This window comes from Penicillium macrosclerotiorum (assembly GCF_028827735.1).
Source record: "Penicillium macrosclerotiorum strain IBT 26536 chromosome Unknown utg000010l_segment0_segment0, whole genome shotgun sequence".
Taxonomy (NCBI): domain Eukaryota; kingdom Fungi; phylum Ascomycota; class Eurotiomycetes; order Eurotiales; family Aspergillaceae; genus Penicillium; species Penicillium macrosclerotiorum.
In genome coordinates, this window is record NW_026643089.1 from 3,574,025 (window position 1) to 3,588,435 (window position 14,411).

The 14,411-nt window shown below is 43.3% G+C and overlaps 5 protein-coding genes across 5 annotated transcripts; 3 read left to right on the forward strand and 2 right to left on the reverse strand.

Moving 5' to 3' along the window:
• Positions 1-100: 100 nt before the first annotated feature.
• N7462_010898 (aminopeptidase P family protein) lies at positions 101-2,156 on the reverse strand (the record flags this gene model as incomplete). Its single annotated transcript, XM_057082612.1, has 10 exons — positions 101-130; positions 205-331; positions 387-505; positions 561-782; positions 839-872; positions 936-979; positions 1,038-1,430; positions 1,492-1,652; positions 1,720-1,884; positions 1,961-2,156. 10 exons carry the CDS (start codon positions 2,154-2,156, stop codon positions 101-103), a joined length of 1,491 nt encoding a protein of 496 aa, XP_056929652.1.
• A 577-nt stretch (positions 2,157-2,733) lies between these two features.
• Positions 2,734-3,636, forward strand: N7462_010899 (pyridoxamine 5'-phosphate oxidase family protein; the record flags this gene model as incomplete). The annotated part of the gene is made up of 2 exons (XM_057082613.1): positions 2,734-2,797; positions 2,900-3,636. 2 exons carry the CDS (start codon positions 2,734-2,736, stop codon positions 3,634-3,636), a joined length of 801 nt encoding a protein of 266 aa, XP_056929653.1.
• Positions 3,637-6,617: 2,981 nt separating this feature from the next.
• N7462_010900 (uncharacterized protein) lies at positions 6,618-6,797 on the forward strand (the record flags this gene model as incomplete). Its single annotated transcript, XM_057082614.1, has 1 exon — positions 6,618-6,797. One exon carries the CDS (start codon positions 6,618-6,620, stop codon positions 6,795-6,797), a length of 180 nt encoding a protein of 59 aa, XP_056929654.1.
• A 5,320-nt stretch (positions 6,798-12,117) lies between these two features.
• Positions 12,118-12,577, forward strand: N7462_010901 (uncharacterized protein; the record flags this gene model as incomplete). The annotated part of the gene is made up of 2 exons (XM_057082615.1): positions 12,118-12,286; positions 12,312-12,577. The coding sequence occupies 2 exons, from the start codon at positions 12,118-12,120 to the stop codon at positions 12,575-12,577; spliced, it is 435 nt and encodes a 144-aa protein (XP_056929655.1).
• Positions 12,578-13,213: 636 nt separating this feature from the next.
• Positions 13,214-14,197, reverse strand: N7462_010902 (aminoglycoside phosphotransferase family protein; the record flags this gene model as incomplete). Its single annotated transcript, XM_057082616.1, has 1 exon — positions 13,214-14,197. One exon carries the CDS (start codon positions 14,195-14,197, stop codon positions 13,214-13,216), a length of 984 nt encoding a protein of 327 aa, XP_056929656.1.
• Between the last annotated feature and the right edge of the window lie 214 nt (positions 14,198-14,411).

Consider the following 14,411-nt stretch of genomic DNA (forward strand, 5'->3'; position numbering starts at 1 on the left):
AAGAAACGGCTGGTAGGAATAAGAATGAATGATGTATTATACATTGTTTTGTAACGTTTGTGAGGGTATCCAACGACTACTTTACACGCAGGAGGCGATTTTAACTACGCAGGGCCTCGATATCGTCAACCTGAGCGAGTTTGTCAGCGAATCAGACAAGAATAAGTAGACCTACAAGGGGAAGGGGAAGGTCATTAGATTTACCTCTTTGACGGCCTCGGGGGTCAGAACAATCGGATGATCATCGCCCACACATACACTGTCCTCGATGCGAATCCCGATACCCCGGAAGTGAGCGGGCCATCGCTCATCATCTGGCACATAGATACCACTGTGGCCCAGGAGTTAGCGAATGCAAGAAGACGGGGAACAATGCAAAAACATACGGCTCAATAGTGATACATTGACCTGCCTTTAGGTCATAGCCTCTAGAATACCCAGGGCAGTCATGGACATCCAGACCAATGTAATGGCCCAGGTGGTGAGGGAAAAGAGTGCTGATAGCCTACTAAGAGTCAGTAAAAGAAATATGTTCGGAACTAGACAAGTGCAATTCATACGTTTCCAGGAAGATCAAAACCAAGTTGTTTCAGTTGATCTCGCAATCCATTCTCAGCAATACCGTGAAGCTTGTCCAGAGACAGCTTTGCGCTCTCGCGGCAGAGGGACAGGCAGGTCCGGTGCACGTTCAAGACGGCGTTATACAGGTCCCGCTGCGGATCCGTAAACTTTCCATTCACAGGCCATGTCCGCGTGATGTCAGAGATGTAGCTTCCAAGCTCCTATCGTTTGGGTAAGCAACAAGGTTTGCAAAGAGTCCACGGAAAGTAGCACTTACACCACCGCCGTCCACGAGTACCATGTCGCCATCCCTAAGAATTAAACGATATCGTAAGCTATGATTCACACCATCTCCCTAACTGCCCTATACATACCGCAGCATGTCGTCATTTCGGGTATAGTGGATGCTCAGTGCATTCTGTATCTTATTAGTATAATTTCACATCAGAATCACAGAGGGAAAAAAGAGGGCGTACCTGTCCACCTGCCACAACAGGAACAAAAGCATTTCCATCGCATCCATTTCGTTTGAACTGGTACTCGAGGAAAGAAAGCAATTCTTTCTCCGTATCAAACCCCTGGCGCATGGACTCGGTAAATGCCCTGCCGGAAGCTTGGCCGAGTAGGCGCAAGTGCACGACTTCATTCTCACTCTTGAAAACCCGCATTTCGTTGAGCAGCGGCTTCAACGGCTTGACTTTTCGGTGATCGACAAATTTCTTCAACTTCTCAGATGCAACTGTTGGTCCATATAGGTAGCGGTGCAGTGTCGACCGCGAGGGATCGAATGCAGGGATGTCTGAGTAAATCTCGGTGGCGCCGGTCACAATCCTAGGAAGAATGTCTCCAATTCGTTCAATATCACCTGTCTGCGATGTTCCCATCGGTCAATTGGGCCATCCATGATAGCTTTAGAGAACGGTGACGTACCTCGTCTGCATTGAAAACGTCCTTGGCAGCCTGGGTGCCGGAGCGAGCCCCATCCCACAGCTCTGCCTTGGGGTCCTTTTCTCGTACATAGAGGTGAAAGATATGGTTGTCGCCAGATCCGTCGTTTACAATGACAGCCAGTGCATTCGGTTCGTTAAATCCTATTGACGCATAGAAAAAAGCCAAGTCAGCTTGAATCTCCTGTACCGTACTGTTCAAGCAGCCTACCGGTCAAATAGAAAAAGTTGGTCTCTTGCCGATACTCATGAAATATGCCCGGGGCTCGATACTTCACTTCTGAAGCCGCGAGTATGGCGACGGCTCCCTTGGGAAGTCTGTTGGCCAGTCGTGACCGACGTTGCGCATATTCGAGGGCAGTGATGCCAGGGGTGACTAGGGGCCACACATGTCAGTCCTTTATAGCCCAAAAAATCTGCGTCACATCTCTGCAATGCCATTCACCACATACGTTCACCTGGACCCAAGAGATGGGGATGAGTCTCGTGCAACGGCTGGCCGAATTTGAGGTCCGCGGCGGCGACGGAGGTCGCATACCTGCGAAAGGGCGAGCTCTGAGGCAGGTATTGGCGCGACGATCGTGAAAGGCGAATTGCAGGACGCAGTTGAATCGCGCACTGTCTGACGAGCGCCCTGCATGTCGCCATACTTCGCGGATGGTGAAGGTGGGACGTGATTAAGTCGGGCCCGGATTGGTGGTTGGTTTATCGCGAAGTGTCAATCGTCGGGGGCGGCCGAGTCGGCGGTGTGGGCCAATCACCTCGGCGGGGTTTGGCATCGGGATTGAGAGAGCGAACGCCTCCTCCGCACCTCCTCCGCGTCCACATTGCGAACCAGAATGAGAGATTTGGTGGTGTTCCATTGGGTCAATTAGCATGCTACCTTGCATCTCGGGCGAGTGCCTGGAGCCCCGAGCTCATCTTTGACTCACGGAAGGGCGCAACTCCTACCGCACTCAGCCAGTGCCTCGGTGGCCAATGGCGCACCGCGGGGAACCGCTGACACGGATGGACCTACTCGAAATGGTCTCGGAAAGCATGTCGCGAGTCCTTATCTTCTATTCCGAGGGCCCTGCAACATAGAAAGTAACATATATTTCGTTGGGGCGTTCTGGGTCTTGTGTCTACTCATCTAGTGCACAATATCAAGGTTGTCATTTTACCATTCTAGAGTGACTTCGTCCTTTTGCTTCTTCAGATACCCGGAGATTGACATATCAGCACCATGGGAAGAACCCTAACATACCCAAAGCGAGTGTCCAACACAGCCAACCGGTACAAGCACCGTGGTATGTGAAAATATAGGCATACGTGTGCAGTATGCAGAATGACTGAGGAGTCATGGATATAGGTTGGCCAAGCATGCATTTACTAACTGGCGTTGTTTTCAGCGACCTATGACCTCGGACCTATTCACTCCATCATCAACGCCTCCCAAGTTCTCCATGTCTCCTTCAACCCAGGCCCCGAAGACCCCTTCCCTGCCATCATCCCAATGATTGGCCAAATGGGGTCCTACGAGTTCCCCTCCGCCAGCATTGACGAGCCTCTGGATTGCTACCTCCACGGATACGTCAGCTCGCGCATTATGAACCTCGCCCGCAGCTCCGAGGGCGAAGGCCTGCCCATTTGCGTAGCTGCTAGCAAAGTGGACGGACTGATCCTGTCGCTGACGCCCAACTCGCACAGCTACAATTACCGCTCGGCCATCTTGCACGGCTACGCCATGCTCGTGACCGACGAGGACGAGAAACTCTGGGCCATGAAACTAATCACGAACTCAGTACTTACGGACCGCTGGGACAACTCACGCGTGCCGCCAGACCGCACGGAGATGCAGTCGACTGTTATTCTGAAGGTCAAGGTCGTGGATGGTAGCGGCAAAATCCGGGATGGCGGCGTGTCAGATGAGCGTAAAGACTACGGGAACGAGGAAATCACGAACCGCATCTGGACCGGGGTCGTCCCGGTCTGGGAGACATTTGGACAGCCCGTGCCCAGTGGCAATGGCAAGTTGGAGGATGTGCCTGAGCATATCACGTCCTTCATTGCAACGAAAAATGCGCAGAATCGCGCTTTGGCGGAGAGTGCGATTGAAGTCCAATTACCTTCGGAAGAGCAGCACTGAGAGAGGAATCATGTCTACTGCGCTATGAGAGAGGGGAGAGAAAGGAGGATTTCATGATGCTTGGGGGTCGGCATATTGCATATTTGGAATTCTTTTTTTTGTCTAGTTCGAATTCCAGATCAAATTGTCGGTTTTTTCTTGGCTTTTTTTGGCCAGCTAAAGTCTCCCATTGATCTCCTCCCACTTACCTCATCTGGAAAATCATCTTTGAAAATGAACTGAAAATAGGAATGCTCTTCGCTTCCTTTGCTCCTAATATCACCCATCACCGTACCATGGAACATCCAGCAAACGATTCCGAAATTCTTGGAATAGCGGCCCAGCCATTGATATAGGAATATCTAGCTGAACTTTCCGCACTCATCAATACCAGGACAATGCAAGCGGATGACCAGATCATCCATGTTGCAACCTTCATCAGAGCCTGTAGTAGATCTTTAAGATCTATGTGACCCTTACGGAACAAATTTCGGGAAGGTATATGTTAGTCTCACTGACCGAATCATCTCCATTTATTTCCCCCAACCACTTTCATACTCTGCCATTGTCCTAGAAAATATCGATACTGCTAGTACAGGAATGAGGAGTAATACTTAGAAAGACTAAGAGGGATGCCTAGTGTTAATTATAGATATACCAGGATACTATATAGCAAGTGTCGGGTTCATCAAGGAGGCTTCACTTTCTGGACAGTGAGAGTAATGCAATTAACTAGCTTGAGAAAATTGTGAGCTTGCTCGTGCGTTATCGGGAGAACAAGATCTGTAGTTCTGTCTTTCAAGTTGGCAATCAGAGTTGCCTATAATGTTGAGGTGTCCTTATTTGGATCCACATCTGCTTCTGTCTCACTGAGTTCTGGAGTTATACGGTGTTGGCTTGTGAGTTCTACCTTTTGAGCATCCGATATGCTCTCTTCCCAGTCACCCAAGTCTTCAATCTCTCATTCACTTTCGAACTCAAAGTCCGTCTCTAACGCTGTTTCTGGTGAAGCTTCCCCTTCAAGTAAACATACGTATCTCGGTCCCAGGTAAAGTTGTCTGCGACAGAGCCGAAGAATGGTCTTTTCGTTGTCTCACGTTGAGTTTCAAGCTTTGTGGATGTTTTCTGCGATATAATGTTCAATACCAGGCCCATTTCCAGGCTGGAGTGTTCAAGTAAGGGCACAATTTCTTGATCATAGGAGCAGAGGCAGATTAGTCCTCCTGGTTTGAGCCATGATCGAGGTCCTGGGAGCATTGGATGGAGGCAAAGAACCACAGATTCTTGATATGTGGAAGGTAGTCCTGTCCGCTGAGACGGATTTCCTGTAGACATTGATCAAGAACATTCGATTTACTGATTGCAACAACGGCAGTTTTCTGAGGCTCATGATCTCTAAAAGAGTATATGATGTAGGGAAGTGCTGTCACTTGTGCTTCGTCTATCATTAATATGTCGAAGTAATCGAAGCTCGGGCTGGGCTCTGGGTCACAAGCACTTTGGAGTAGCTTCTTGATATTCAACCTTTTTGCAGGCCCTTTGCCTCCTAGCAGTTCAATTTTGCCTTTCTGCATTCTACGGAATTTTTCTCAAGATAGCTCCAGATCAGGCTAAGGGGTTCTTGCCTTTTGGAAAAGTGTGATGGCCGTGCTAAGTCTCGACGAGGTCATAACTGTCACGGGAATAAACCAATTTTTGCTAGTTTCCTAGTCAGAGATGAAAATTATAAGAGGGTTCAAAAGTATTTACCGCCTCTACTTTTCTAGACACCATTATCAAATATGTATATCTTGAATACTATCTACCATACTTCCATCCTTCTGGATATATATTTTTAGTAAAAAGGGTTGAATTCGGGTAGTGTTAAGCCCGCTTAGTAGCTACTAAGATTTAGAATCGAATTTTTTTCGTTTCTATATTACTTCTGATCTTCTTCGTATTCCTCAAATTAAACTATCTATCTGTCTTTGATCCGATACTTATTATACTTCTATAATATAAAACTTAAGATGCTTTAACATCAAGTATATTAGATAGATGCCATGGAATAAATATAGGGTACTATCTGGATTATCCTCGGCCCCGAAATGGACCTGAGCCTTGTATATGACATGACATGATGAAGTAGAAGGTCTACTTTATTGTCATCATTCATCATGGATTATATCATTAATCATAGGAAGGAAAGACCCCACAATTTCCCAACCGAATCTTGAGCAGATTAAGTTATTTATATGAATATAATATATTCTTCTTGGATAATACCTATCTATTATCAATTCAATCTTGATATTTCTTTTCCTCTCACCCAATCAAAGGTTACTACCCTGCAAGTAGTACTATCACAATAGATTTAATGGGGTTTAAATTAGGTAAGTATGAAGACTACTCTTCTATCTAAATTTTTATATTTTATACTCTTATATTATGTTTACTATATAAATGTTAATATTATGTCATCAAAAGATAAATAAAGCTTAGAGCTAGATAGTAGACCTTATTGTAAAGCGTTAAAATAAGTTTTTACTCTATTTAACGATGTGACAGTTAGAAGGCAGCTAGAAATGGAAGCATCCGCCGCCGTTTTATGAGTCTTGCTAACCGTTCCAAGTCTTGGCACCGAGCAAATAATTCCACGTCCCTAGTTTATCACCACGCACACCTCGTCGTCTGACGCTAGTCGTTGCTACGCGACCCCCCATCTGCACGATGACCAGAATCTGCCAATCTGAGTGCCCGGGTTGTTGTAAAAGGCAGCCAAAAATGGCTTCCTACTCTTGGTCCACGACTTTCTATTAAATTCTGAGCCCCCCCCCCTTTCAACTGTGGCCATTCAAACCCTCTTTGACTCTCGTTATACTCTCCTGCGCCCGAATTTCTTCCTTATCTACAAGCTGTTGCACTGCACTATACTCCTAACAGCCCTCTTGATAATATCTTTTTCCTACTCAATTGGACCTATTGAGAGCCTAGATCAGAGTTAGAGCGATATAGACTCTAATATGAATACGATCTTTATAGACGACGGATCTGAAAATGAGCCTACTAGTGACTCTAAGCTCAGCAGCGAGAGCTCAGAAGATAAGAGTAACTCGGATGACGAATTTCACGCGGATAAGGATAAGGGCCAGCTACCCCCGGAACACTATATAGCCGAGGCTTCAAGCTTAGATATCTCTTAGCTTCGACAGAAACGATATAGTGATACTACACAGGGAAAGCTCGATGAAACTTCTTTATACTAGAGCAGGTAAGCTATATTTTCCAAAGTCACTTTATTAAACCTAACCGATATCTTCCTATAGGTATTGCGAGCATCTCGGCCTAGACCCTTAGAAGCACTAGATATCAATATCAGATTCTAAGGAGACCTATACGTTTCTTGTACGGGTTTTTCGGCTAGCGTTGTAATATTCGACGAGGGAAAAATAGTCGACAATGCCTAGGGATACGATACAAGAGTTTACTTAAGTTATTTTGGAAGTAGTAGCACCTTGCCCTTAAACAACGGATTACTTCGGGACTAGCTAAGGAAACGATTGTTAAAATCTAAGATATAAGAAAACTAGGTAGCGTATCTTCCCTAGACGGGAAGTAACACTTGCTAATTTATTATAGATTATTACGCTTATAGCCACGTAAAAAGGTCTAGAGCTAACCCGGCGACCGAAGAAAAATATATATATCGAAGACGTCGCTAAAGTCGCACGCGTGCTTCTAACAACTATAGAGATATCCTTTCTCTATAGCTAGCAGCGAATTCAAGTCTTGTTTTTTTTCTAACTTGTAGCTATCACCGCAAGCCGCCTGGGTACTCTTTTAGGGCTTCGGTACTATGATATTAGCCTAATATTGATCCGAGACCTAGAAGGAGGCCGCCCGAGGCTTTTCATATTTCTTACCCCGGAATTCACTAAGAAGTTTCTTAGAAAGAAGGTACTATAGGGATTCTAAATTCACATTTACTAGATTTTAGGGCAGAAAGGCTAACGTGGCGAATAGTAATAAGTTTAAAATTCTAGAGATTATCTTTAATCTAACGCTAGCGCTTAGTCTATATACATAGGGGTTCAAAAGTTTTTCCTGACCCTACTTTCTATCACTATATCAACCCCCTACCCTATTTTTTTTCTTCCTTCTATAACCTTAATATGATAGATAATCTAGTAGAATCTGCTAGAAAACGAAGAAAAAAAGGTAAGCTTACCCCTGAACAGCGTTTAGTAATAGTATATGCTACCGATAATAGTGTATCTAGAGCGTAGCTAGCACGGGATTTTGTATATAATCCGAAGACGATATATAATATAATAAAACGCTATATAGAACACTATACTATTGATTCTTTGCCTCGCTAAGGTAGGCCTAGCAAGCTTAGTGATAAAGATAGTTACTATCTCTATTTGTAAGCTCGCCGGGATCCTTTTTCTACCTATAAACGCCCATCTTCGTGTATACCTAGTAATCCTTCTAGGTCGATAATTTAACGTATTCTTCAACGATTTAACCTATTTAAACGCTTATTAAAGAAGAAGATCCCTTTATCTTATAAGACTACTTAGAAACTGTTAGAGAATAACTACTTGTACAGGGTAGAAAGCCTGTCGACTAGGTAGGAAGATAAACGTCAAGTAAGTAAAGCAAAACACTGTTTCTTGCTATCATGGATCTCTCTATAATCCTCAATTTATGTACAAGCTTCAACACTTTCCCACATGACCAAAGCGAAAACGATGGATCATATTTCAATATGCGGTCTGACGTAGCCCCCACGTAACAAAGGTAAAGCAAAGGCTACAGGGAAGAGGGGTTCACGAATCCCTAATGGAAGGGCACCGAACCCTCAGGGTCTTACAGGTCATGCATCCATGTTAGGGAGAAGTAGGGCTGTCATGACGAAGCCTGGCCGATAAGGTGTCGAATTGACACCTGAGGCGTGAAGTTGGGGAATAGCCTTATGTTGCATTATCATATGACAGAAGTATACAACTCCTAGCTTACTCACACGATATTTTTTACGAAAGCACGTGAACACCCCTTAGCTAACTAGGGGTGTATTATATAATATCTATAATAATTAGTCTGAACCGACATAACCGTAAAAAGTATTGAAGGCTTCTTCTCTCCTAAAATTACCTCACGACAGCGAGTTACTAGCCTACAAGGGCAGCTCGTCATGACTCATGCGGTCAAGTCTCAACTATGTCACTCCCACCTTCCCTCTGTATATACTATAGCATCCACAGCGCACAGACACATATCCCGTTGGGAAGAGCGTAGACGAGCCCTTTCTGACATCACAGACCAAGACCGCAGCGACAGATAAGTCATTGTGGTCGAAGCTGCGTCTCATTGTCCTCTTTGACTAGTTGAGGTCCCTAAGGCAATCATTTTTAATTTTTCGCTCTAACCCATAGTTCAACCCACTTGGTCGATCTACTACTCCATTGCTTTCACCGTTGGACATTCATCTACTTCCACCCTGTCTTTTCACCACCCTCTCTTTTCACTACTAGAAAGATTTTCTTTTTTTAAAGAGACCTATTTTATCTGGATATCTAGGGCGGTTATATCTTATAGTCATTCAAAATATAGTAACTTTCTCTATGCTTGATTTTTACTCTTCCAGACCTTTCTACCTTTAATATATTTTGATATGAGACTATATTACTTCGTTTGATTTAGTAAGAATATTGACCCATCAGCTCCCGCTGGATTTTCACTATTCGATGTTCACCACCGCTCTATCCACGGCCCGTGAGAAGAGCACTCTTTGGTTGGCGAGAGGATCGTCACTAGTCTATCACAATTTGTCCGGTGGAATCTGACATAAGGTGCTGACAGTGCGGACAAGCAAATATATCATGGTTTTTATGTCTGGTCAACAGAAGTTACTTAAATGTCATGGTGAATCATGTAACTTAAGCGGCAGAGTTACTGTAGAATAAGAAAAGGATTCTCTATCGAGTAGTATAGTTTTTATATTATTATATTGATTTTTAAGAGGGCGGTTTCGGTCACATTTTGCTCTATAGAAATCTCTAGCTACTCTAGATTTAATTCCATCCTGGTTCTAAAAATTAATTCCATCCTACTCCTGGTCTCCACTTTTCCTTGTACAATAATTGGTCTGAGAAGAAACCCCTAATTCCACTCCAGTAGGAAGGAATAACCCCTGTTGGTTAGTATGGGCTTTTTTTTTGTAAAGTTGATTTTCAAGAGGGCGGTTTCGTTCACATTTTGCTTTGTGGATTGTATGGCAAAACGCCGTTTTCCTTTGTATTCGTCATTTACTGCGTATCACAGGCGTTGGGATAGCTCTTGCTTCCGCCGGAGGAAGCGCCTACATAGCCATTGCAACGCGAGCTAGGCTGCATTAGGCTAATAGAGTTTGATTTGATTTGATTTGATACGTTTATGGGTGTTAGCTCATCCCCCTTCGCACCGTTGGCTACATTGCTCCCGCTTCGCGCCGTTGGCTACATTCCTTCTGTTTCGCGCCGTTAGTACTGTCCCACTAGTGAGCGCTCGAATAACCGCCGCCGGGCAACCAACCAACCAACCTTCCAGGGATCGCACTACACTATACTTACTTGTAGTAAGAAGTATTTTCCCTGATCGGGGCCAATGGGGGCAAAGGGTAAGCGATTTTAGTTATATCCAACACAAACACTCCTGCTACAGCGAGTGGAGTCTTTGCGACATGTGCGTATGTCGATAACACTCTGGGAACTCGCCAAGACTATTTGTATAACGATGTACTCGCAGGCAATTGCTTAAAGAAAAACCCTTGAGAAATATGTGACCCTGTGCTGTGTACGTTTCTGGCAGAAGAGGGTACATTATACTAAGAAGAGAAGGATAATAGCTTGTAGGCCAGAAGAGAGGGAAGAATCTATTCTTGGAAATACCTATCCAATCCAACGGATCTTCTATCGGACAGCTTGTAGGAGATATAATAGGGAGAGATATTACTGTATGGACGTACATAGGATGACAAAAGTCTTTTTACACTCCTTCCCGCCCCACCCTACCTAAACAACTACCTATCTTCTACTACTTCCTATATTATTATTATGCGCTCTATAAACCTCGGAATCGATGCAAATAGAAGAGTAAGAGGCGAATTAAATAAGGCAATACGCGCTACTATTATTTACGCGAGCGAAAACGGTATTCCGAAGGCTAAAATAGCGTATAATTTTAATATTAGTAGGCCTACTATTTATAATATATTAGAGCGCTTTTAAAATACAAAGAGCTTTACTTTACTTCCTTAAAAAGGGCGTCTAGAGAAGCTCTCGAATTCTACTATTCGTTATATCCTTCGTTTAACTCGGAGGTTCCTAATAATAACGTAGAAAGATCTTATTAAAGAGATCCCTTCCGATATCCGATAAGATATTTCTCTTCGTACGATTTAACGTACTTTATATAAGCAAGGGATTCGGAAATAGGCCTCGAAGAAACGCTATTAGTTAAAGAATAAGGATATAAAACGTCGATAATCCTAGGCTCGTAACTAGGAAAATTTTAATACTTAGGAAATAGTTATCTTTTCTAATAAATACTCTATCTAATAGAAGTCGAATTCGTAAATATAATTTATATTCCGATTAAAATCTAAGTAGTATAAACCTTAGTTTATTAATTTATTAAGCTAAGGAAAGTAAATTTCTTAAATAATCTAGGGTATAATATAGATTAGTAGCTACTCGGATATTATTATTATAGAAAAGGAGCCTAGTAAAGGATTTAACGCTAAATCCTATATTTAAATACTTAAAAAGGGTCTCCTTCTAATCTACGAATACGATTAAATCTTCTAGTAGGATAATATACTAATTTATTTAGCGAATATTATAAAATTATAGTTTAAAGATCGAAGGATTAGAAGGATAGAATAGCCTCTATATTCGCCTAATCTAAATCTAATTAAGATTATATAGTTTATACTAAAACGAAAACTATTTAAACTCTATCTAAATCTCGCTAAGATAGGAAGATCTAAGCTTAACTAGAATTTATTTAGGCAAGCAATTCGTGAAGCTTAGTAGGCTCTCGATCAAGAGAAGATTAATAGCTTAATCCGCTTATTACTAAAGCGAATTAAAGCGGTTAAGAAGGCAAAAGGGTGGTATACTAAATATTAATATTAAAGAAGATTATATCTTATTCTAGAAGTAATTGAATTTAATTTAGGTGAGAAATCGTTGCTAGAAAGTGGTAGGATTAGTGGTAAAATGTAGGGTGTAAAAAGACTTTTGTCACCCTATGTATTCTTATGGTTGGCTTTTTACCGCCCAGACAATAGAAGTGCCTCCTATCTCCCTCTTTCAGTACTAGAAGAATTGTTATTTATAGCATTGCAAGGATTGATTCTTCTATTTAAGAGGCCTCTAGCAACTCTCTACTGGGGTACTATTGTCACCATAACAATTCCGTTTCTCTCTCTCCATTTGCAGATCCAGTCTCTGATCTGATATAATTCATTCCGCAAAGATGGCACCCAAGAAGGCGACCTCTAATTCTTCAGCAAAGCCCAGTGGCTCAGGAAAGCCCAGTGGCTCAGGAAAGCCCCAGATAATGGCGGATGCACTTCTAAGATATAAGATATGGAAGACAAAGACGAGCGCAGGCGAAGAAGTCACCAAATACTATGACAGTCTCGGTCTCTGTATACAAAAACTTGACAGAGGACTCTTACAAAAAGCGTCATGTGGGCATCTGGATTCAGTTCAAGGGTGGATACTACAGTCTATTCCATCTCGAGATAACTGCAACTTCCCGAAAATGCGACGAGGTGGTAGCTTCTGATCCTAATTTGAGTAAAAGACTTATCGCACTAATTGAAGTCGCGGATGCGAATCAGCCAGAGGATGATATCACCACCAAAAATAAGATCAGAGCTCAGTTTGATCAAGTTCCAACGAACAATCCTGCCGAGAATTGCCAAAACTAGGTTGGACATGCTCTGCATAAACTGGTAGAGCTTAGATTTCTAACTCCTGCACAGCGGGAAATGGCTGTGAAAGCCATGATGAGTGCTGTTTACGAGGGTTCTATTGAAGCCCTCGAATAGGATAGATGATGGATGGCTGTTTCACCCAGAATGTTCCTTCAGATGTATTATCTACATGATTTCTTCCTACTATTTGACAGTTATTACCAATGAACTAAATGGCTATGTCTTGCCTCCTGAAATCATTTCCATAACAAGCCTTCTTGGCTGTAATTAACCGTACAGTAGTTAGTCAACTGTAGTGTACGAAATATTTCATTGAGATAGCTCGGGCCCTGAAATTTCATTGACAGCATACCTCTAGAGGAAATCTCTCCGTGCCCGGGACGTGCCCGCATACATTCTGGGGAATTCCGTCTATCGTTGAATGATGATAAGCGCCTACTAATTTCTAAGTTCTGAGTTTTTTGAATAGCCAATGCTGGTTGAAAAGCTATGGATTGTGTTGCTAATACTATTGCTATTATAAGCAAATGACGAGATTTATTGATTACAAGATACTTAGAGTACAATTGGCTCACTTATTGTAGGATTTTCCTTTTCAAATAAAATGAATGAGGACTCCGGGTAAATGTATCAGCGACGACAGAGACTCGCGACAAACGTCATGCCAAGAATTTCTCTCTCAAATTTAGGCGGAAGGATGGAAGAACAGAGATATTCCTTCCAACCCTTACAGTCGTCAATATTCATATGTGCTGTGAAATGTTCCCACCACGCGGGATACCAGCCAGCATATTCCCAGTCCAGGAGAGCCGTAACCCGGCAGTTTTCATCCACCAGAATATTGCGCGGCGAAAAATCCGCATGGGTGAAAATGATTTCATGACCTTCTGTCAGAGCATAGCTTGCATAATGCTTGAGTGAGGGTGATATCTGCTGGGGAATATCGTCAAGAAGCCACTGATTAAATTCGCGCTCGGAATCAAAAGGCCCTCCCGATATAACGGCGATCTTAGGGCACATAACAACCGTACCACGATCTGCAGCACCAAAATAGTCGCCTTTTAGTTGATGAAGCTGTAGAAGAAAATCCCGAAGCTGTTTGGAGACTGATTGCTTCTGATTAGGGGTTAATGTGTTCCACACATTATCGAGCGGTCTCCCGGGCATATAGTCCATCACAATAGCGATAGGTATATTGTCTTCCCAGCGAATTCCATGTACCTGAGGTACAGGGATAGTAGTATTGCTAGCAATAAACTTCAAATTTGCAACTTCGCTCAGTTGAATATTAAATGCTTTTTTTACCACCAGATGCTCGCTGATTCGAACGACTGAACGGAAGCCCATACAACTATAGAGCACTTCACCCTCATCATCTCGCTGAGCTGCAGCTTCCGCTTCAGCTTTCTTAGCTTGGACTGCGCTTGGATTCAGGATCTCATATATACGCCTTTTCTTGAGCGCCTCTTTTTCTTCGGCAGAGAGTGGCCCCTTTCGGGTAATATAATCCCTTGGATCCTGGATGATATATTCATACGCACTCTCTTCTGAGCACACCTCTTGGACCTCTGGTTCTTTGGTCTTGCTCTGCTCGGGAGTATCGTTGCCTTCCATAGTCTATATAGATCAGATTCGGTCCCGGTTCGGGCTGGTGTGTGGAGTTTCCTTACCTGTTTGGTACCGGTGTGGATAGAAAGCCCTCCAGAAAGACAGATCAGACAGCTATGGGAGATATTGGGTTGAAAGAATATTGAGCTGCGGATATTCGGCGTGAAGCTTCCTGAGGGAAAGGGGTTGGGAGAAAGAAAAAGATGCAGTTGAGGGGGCT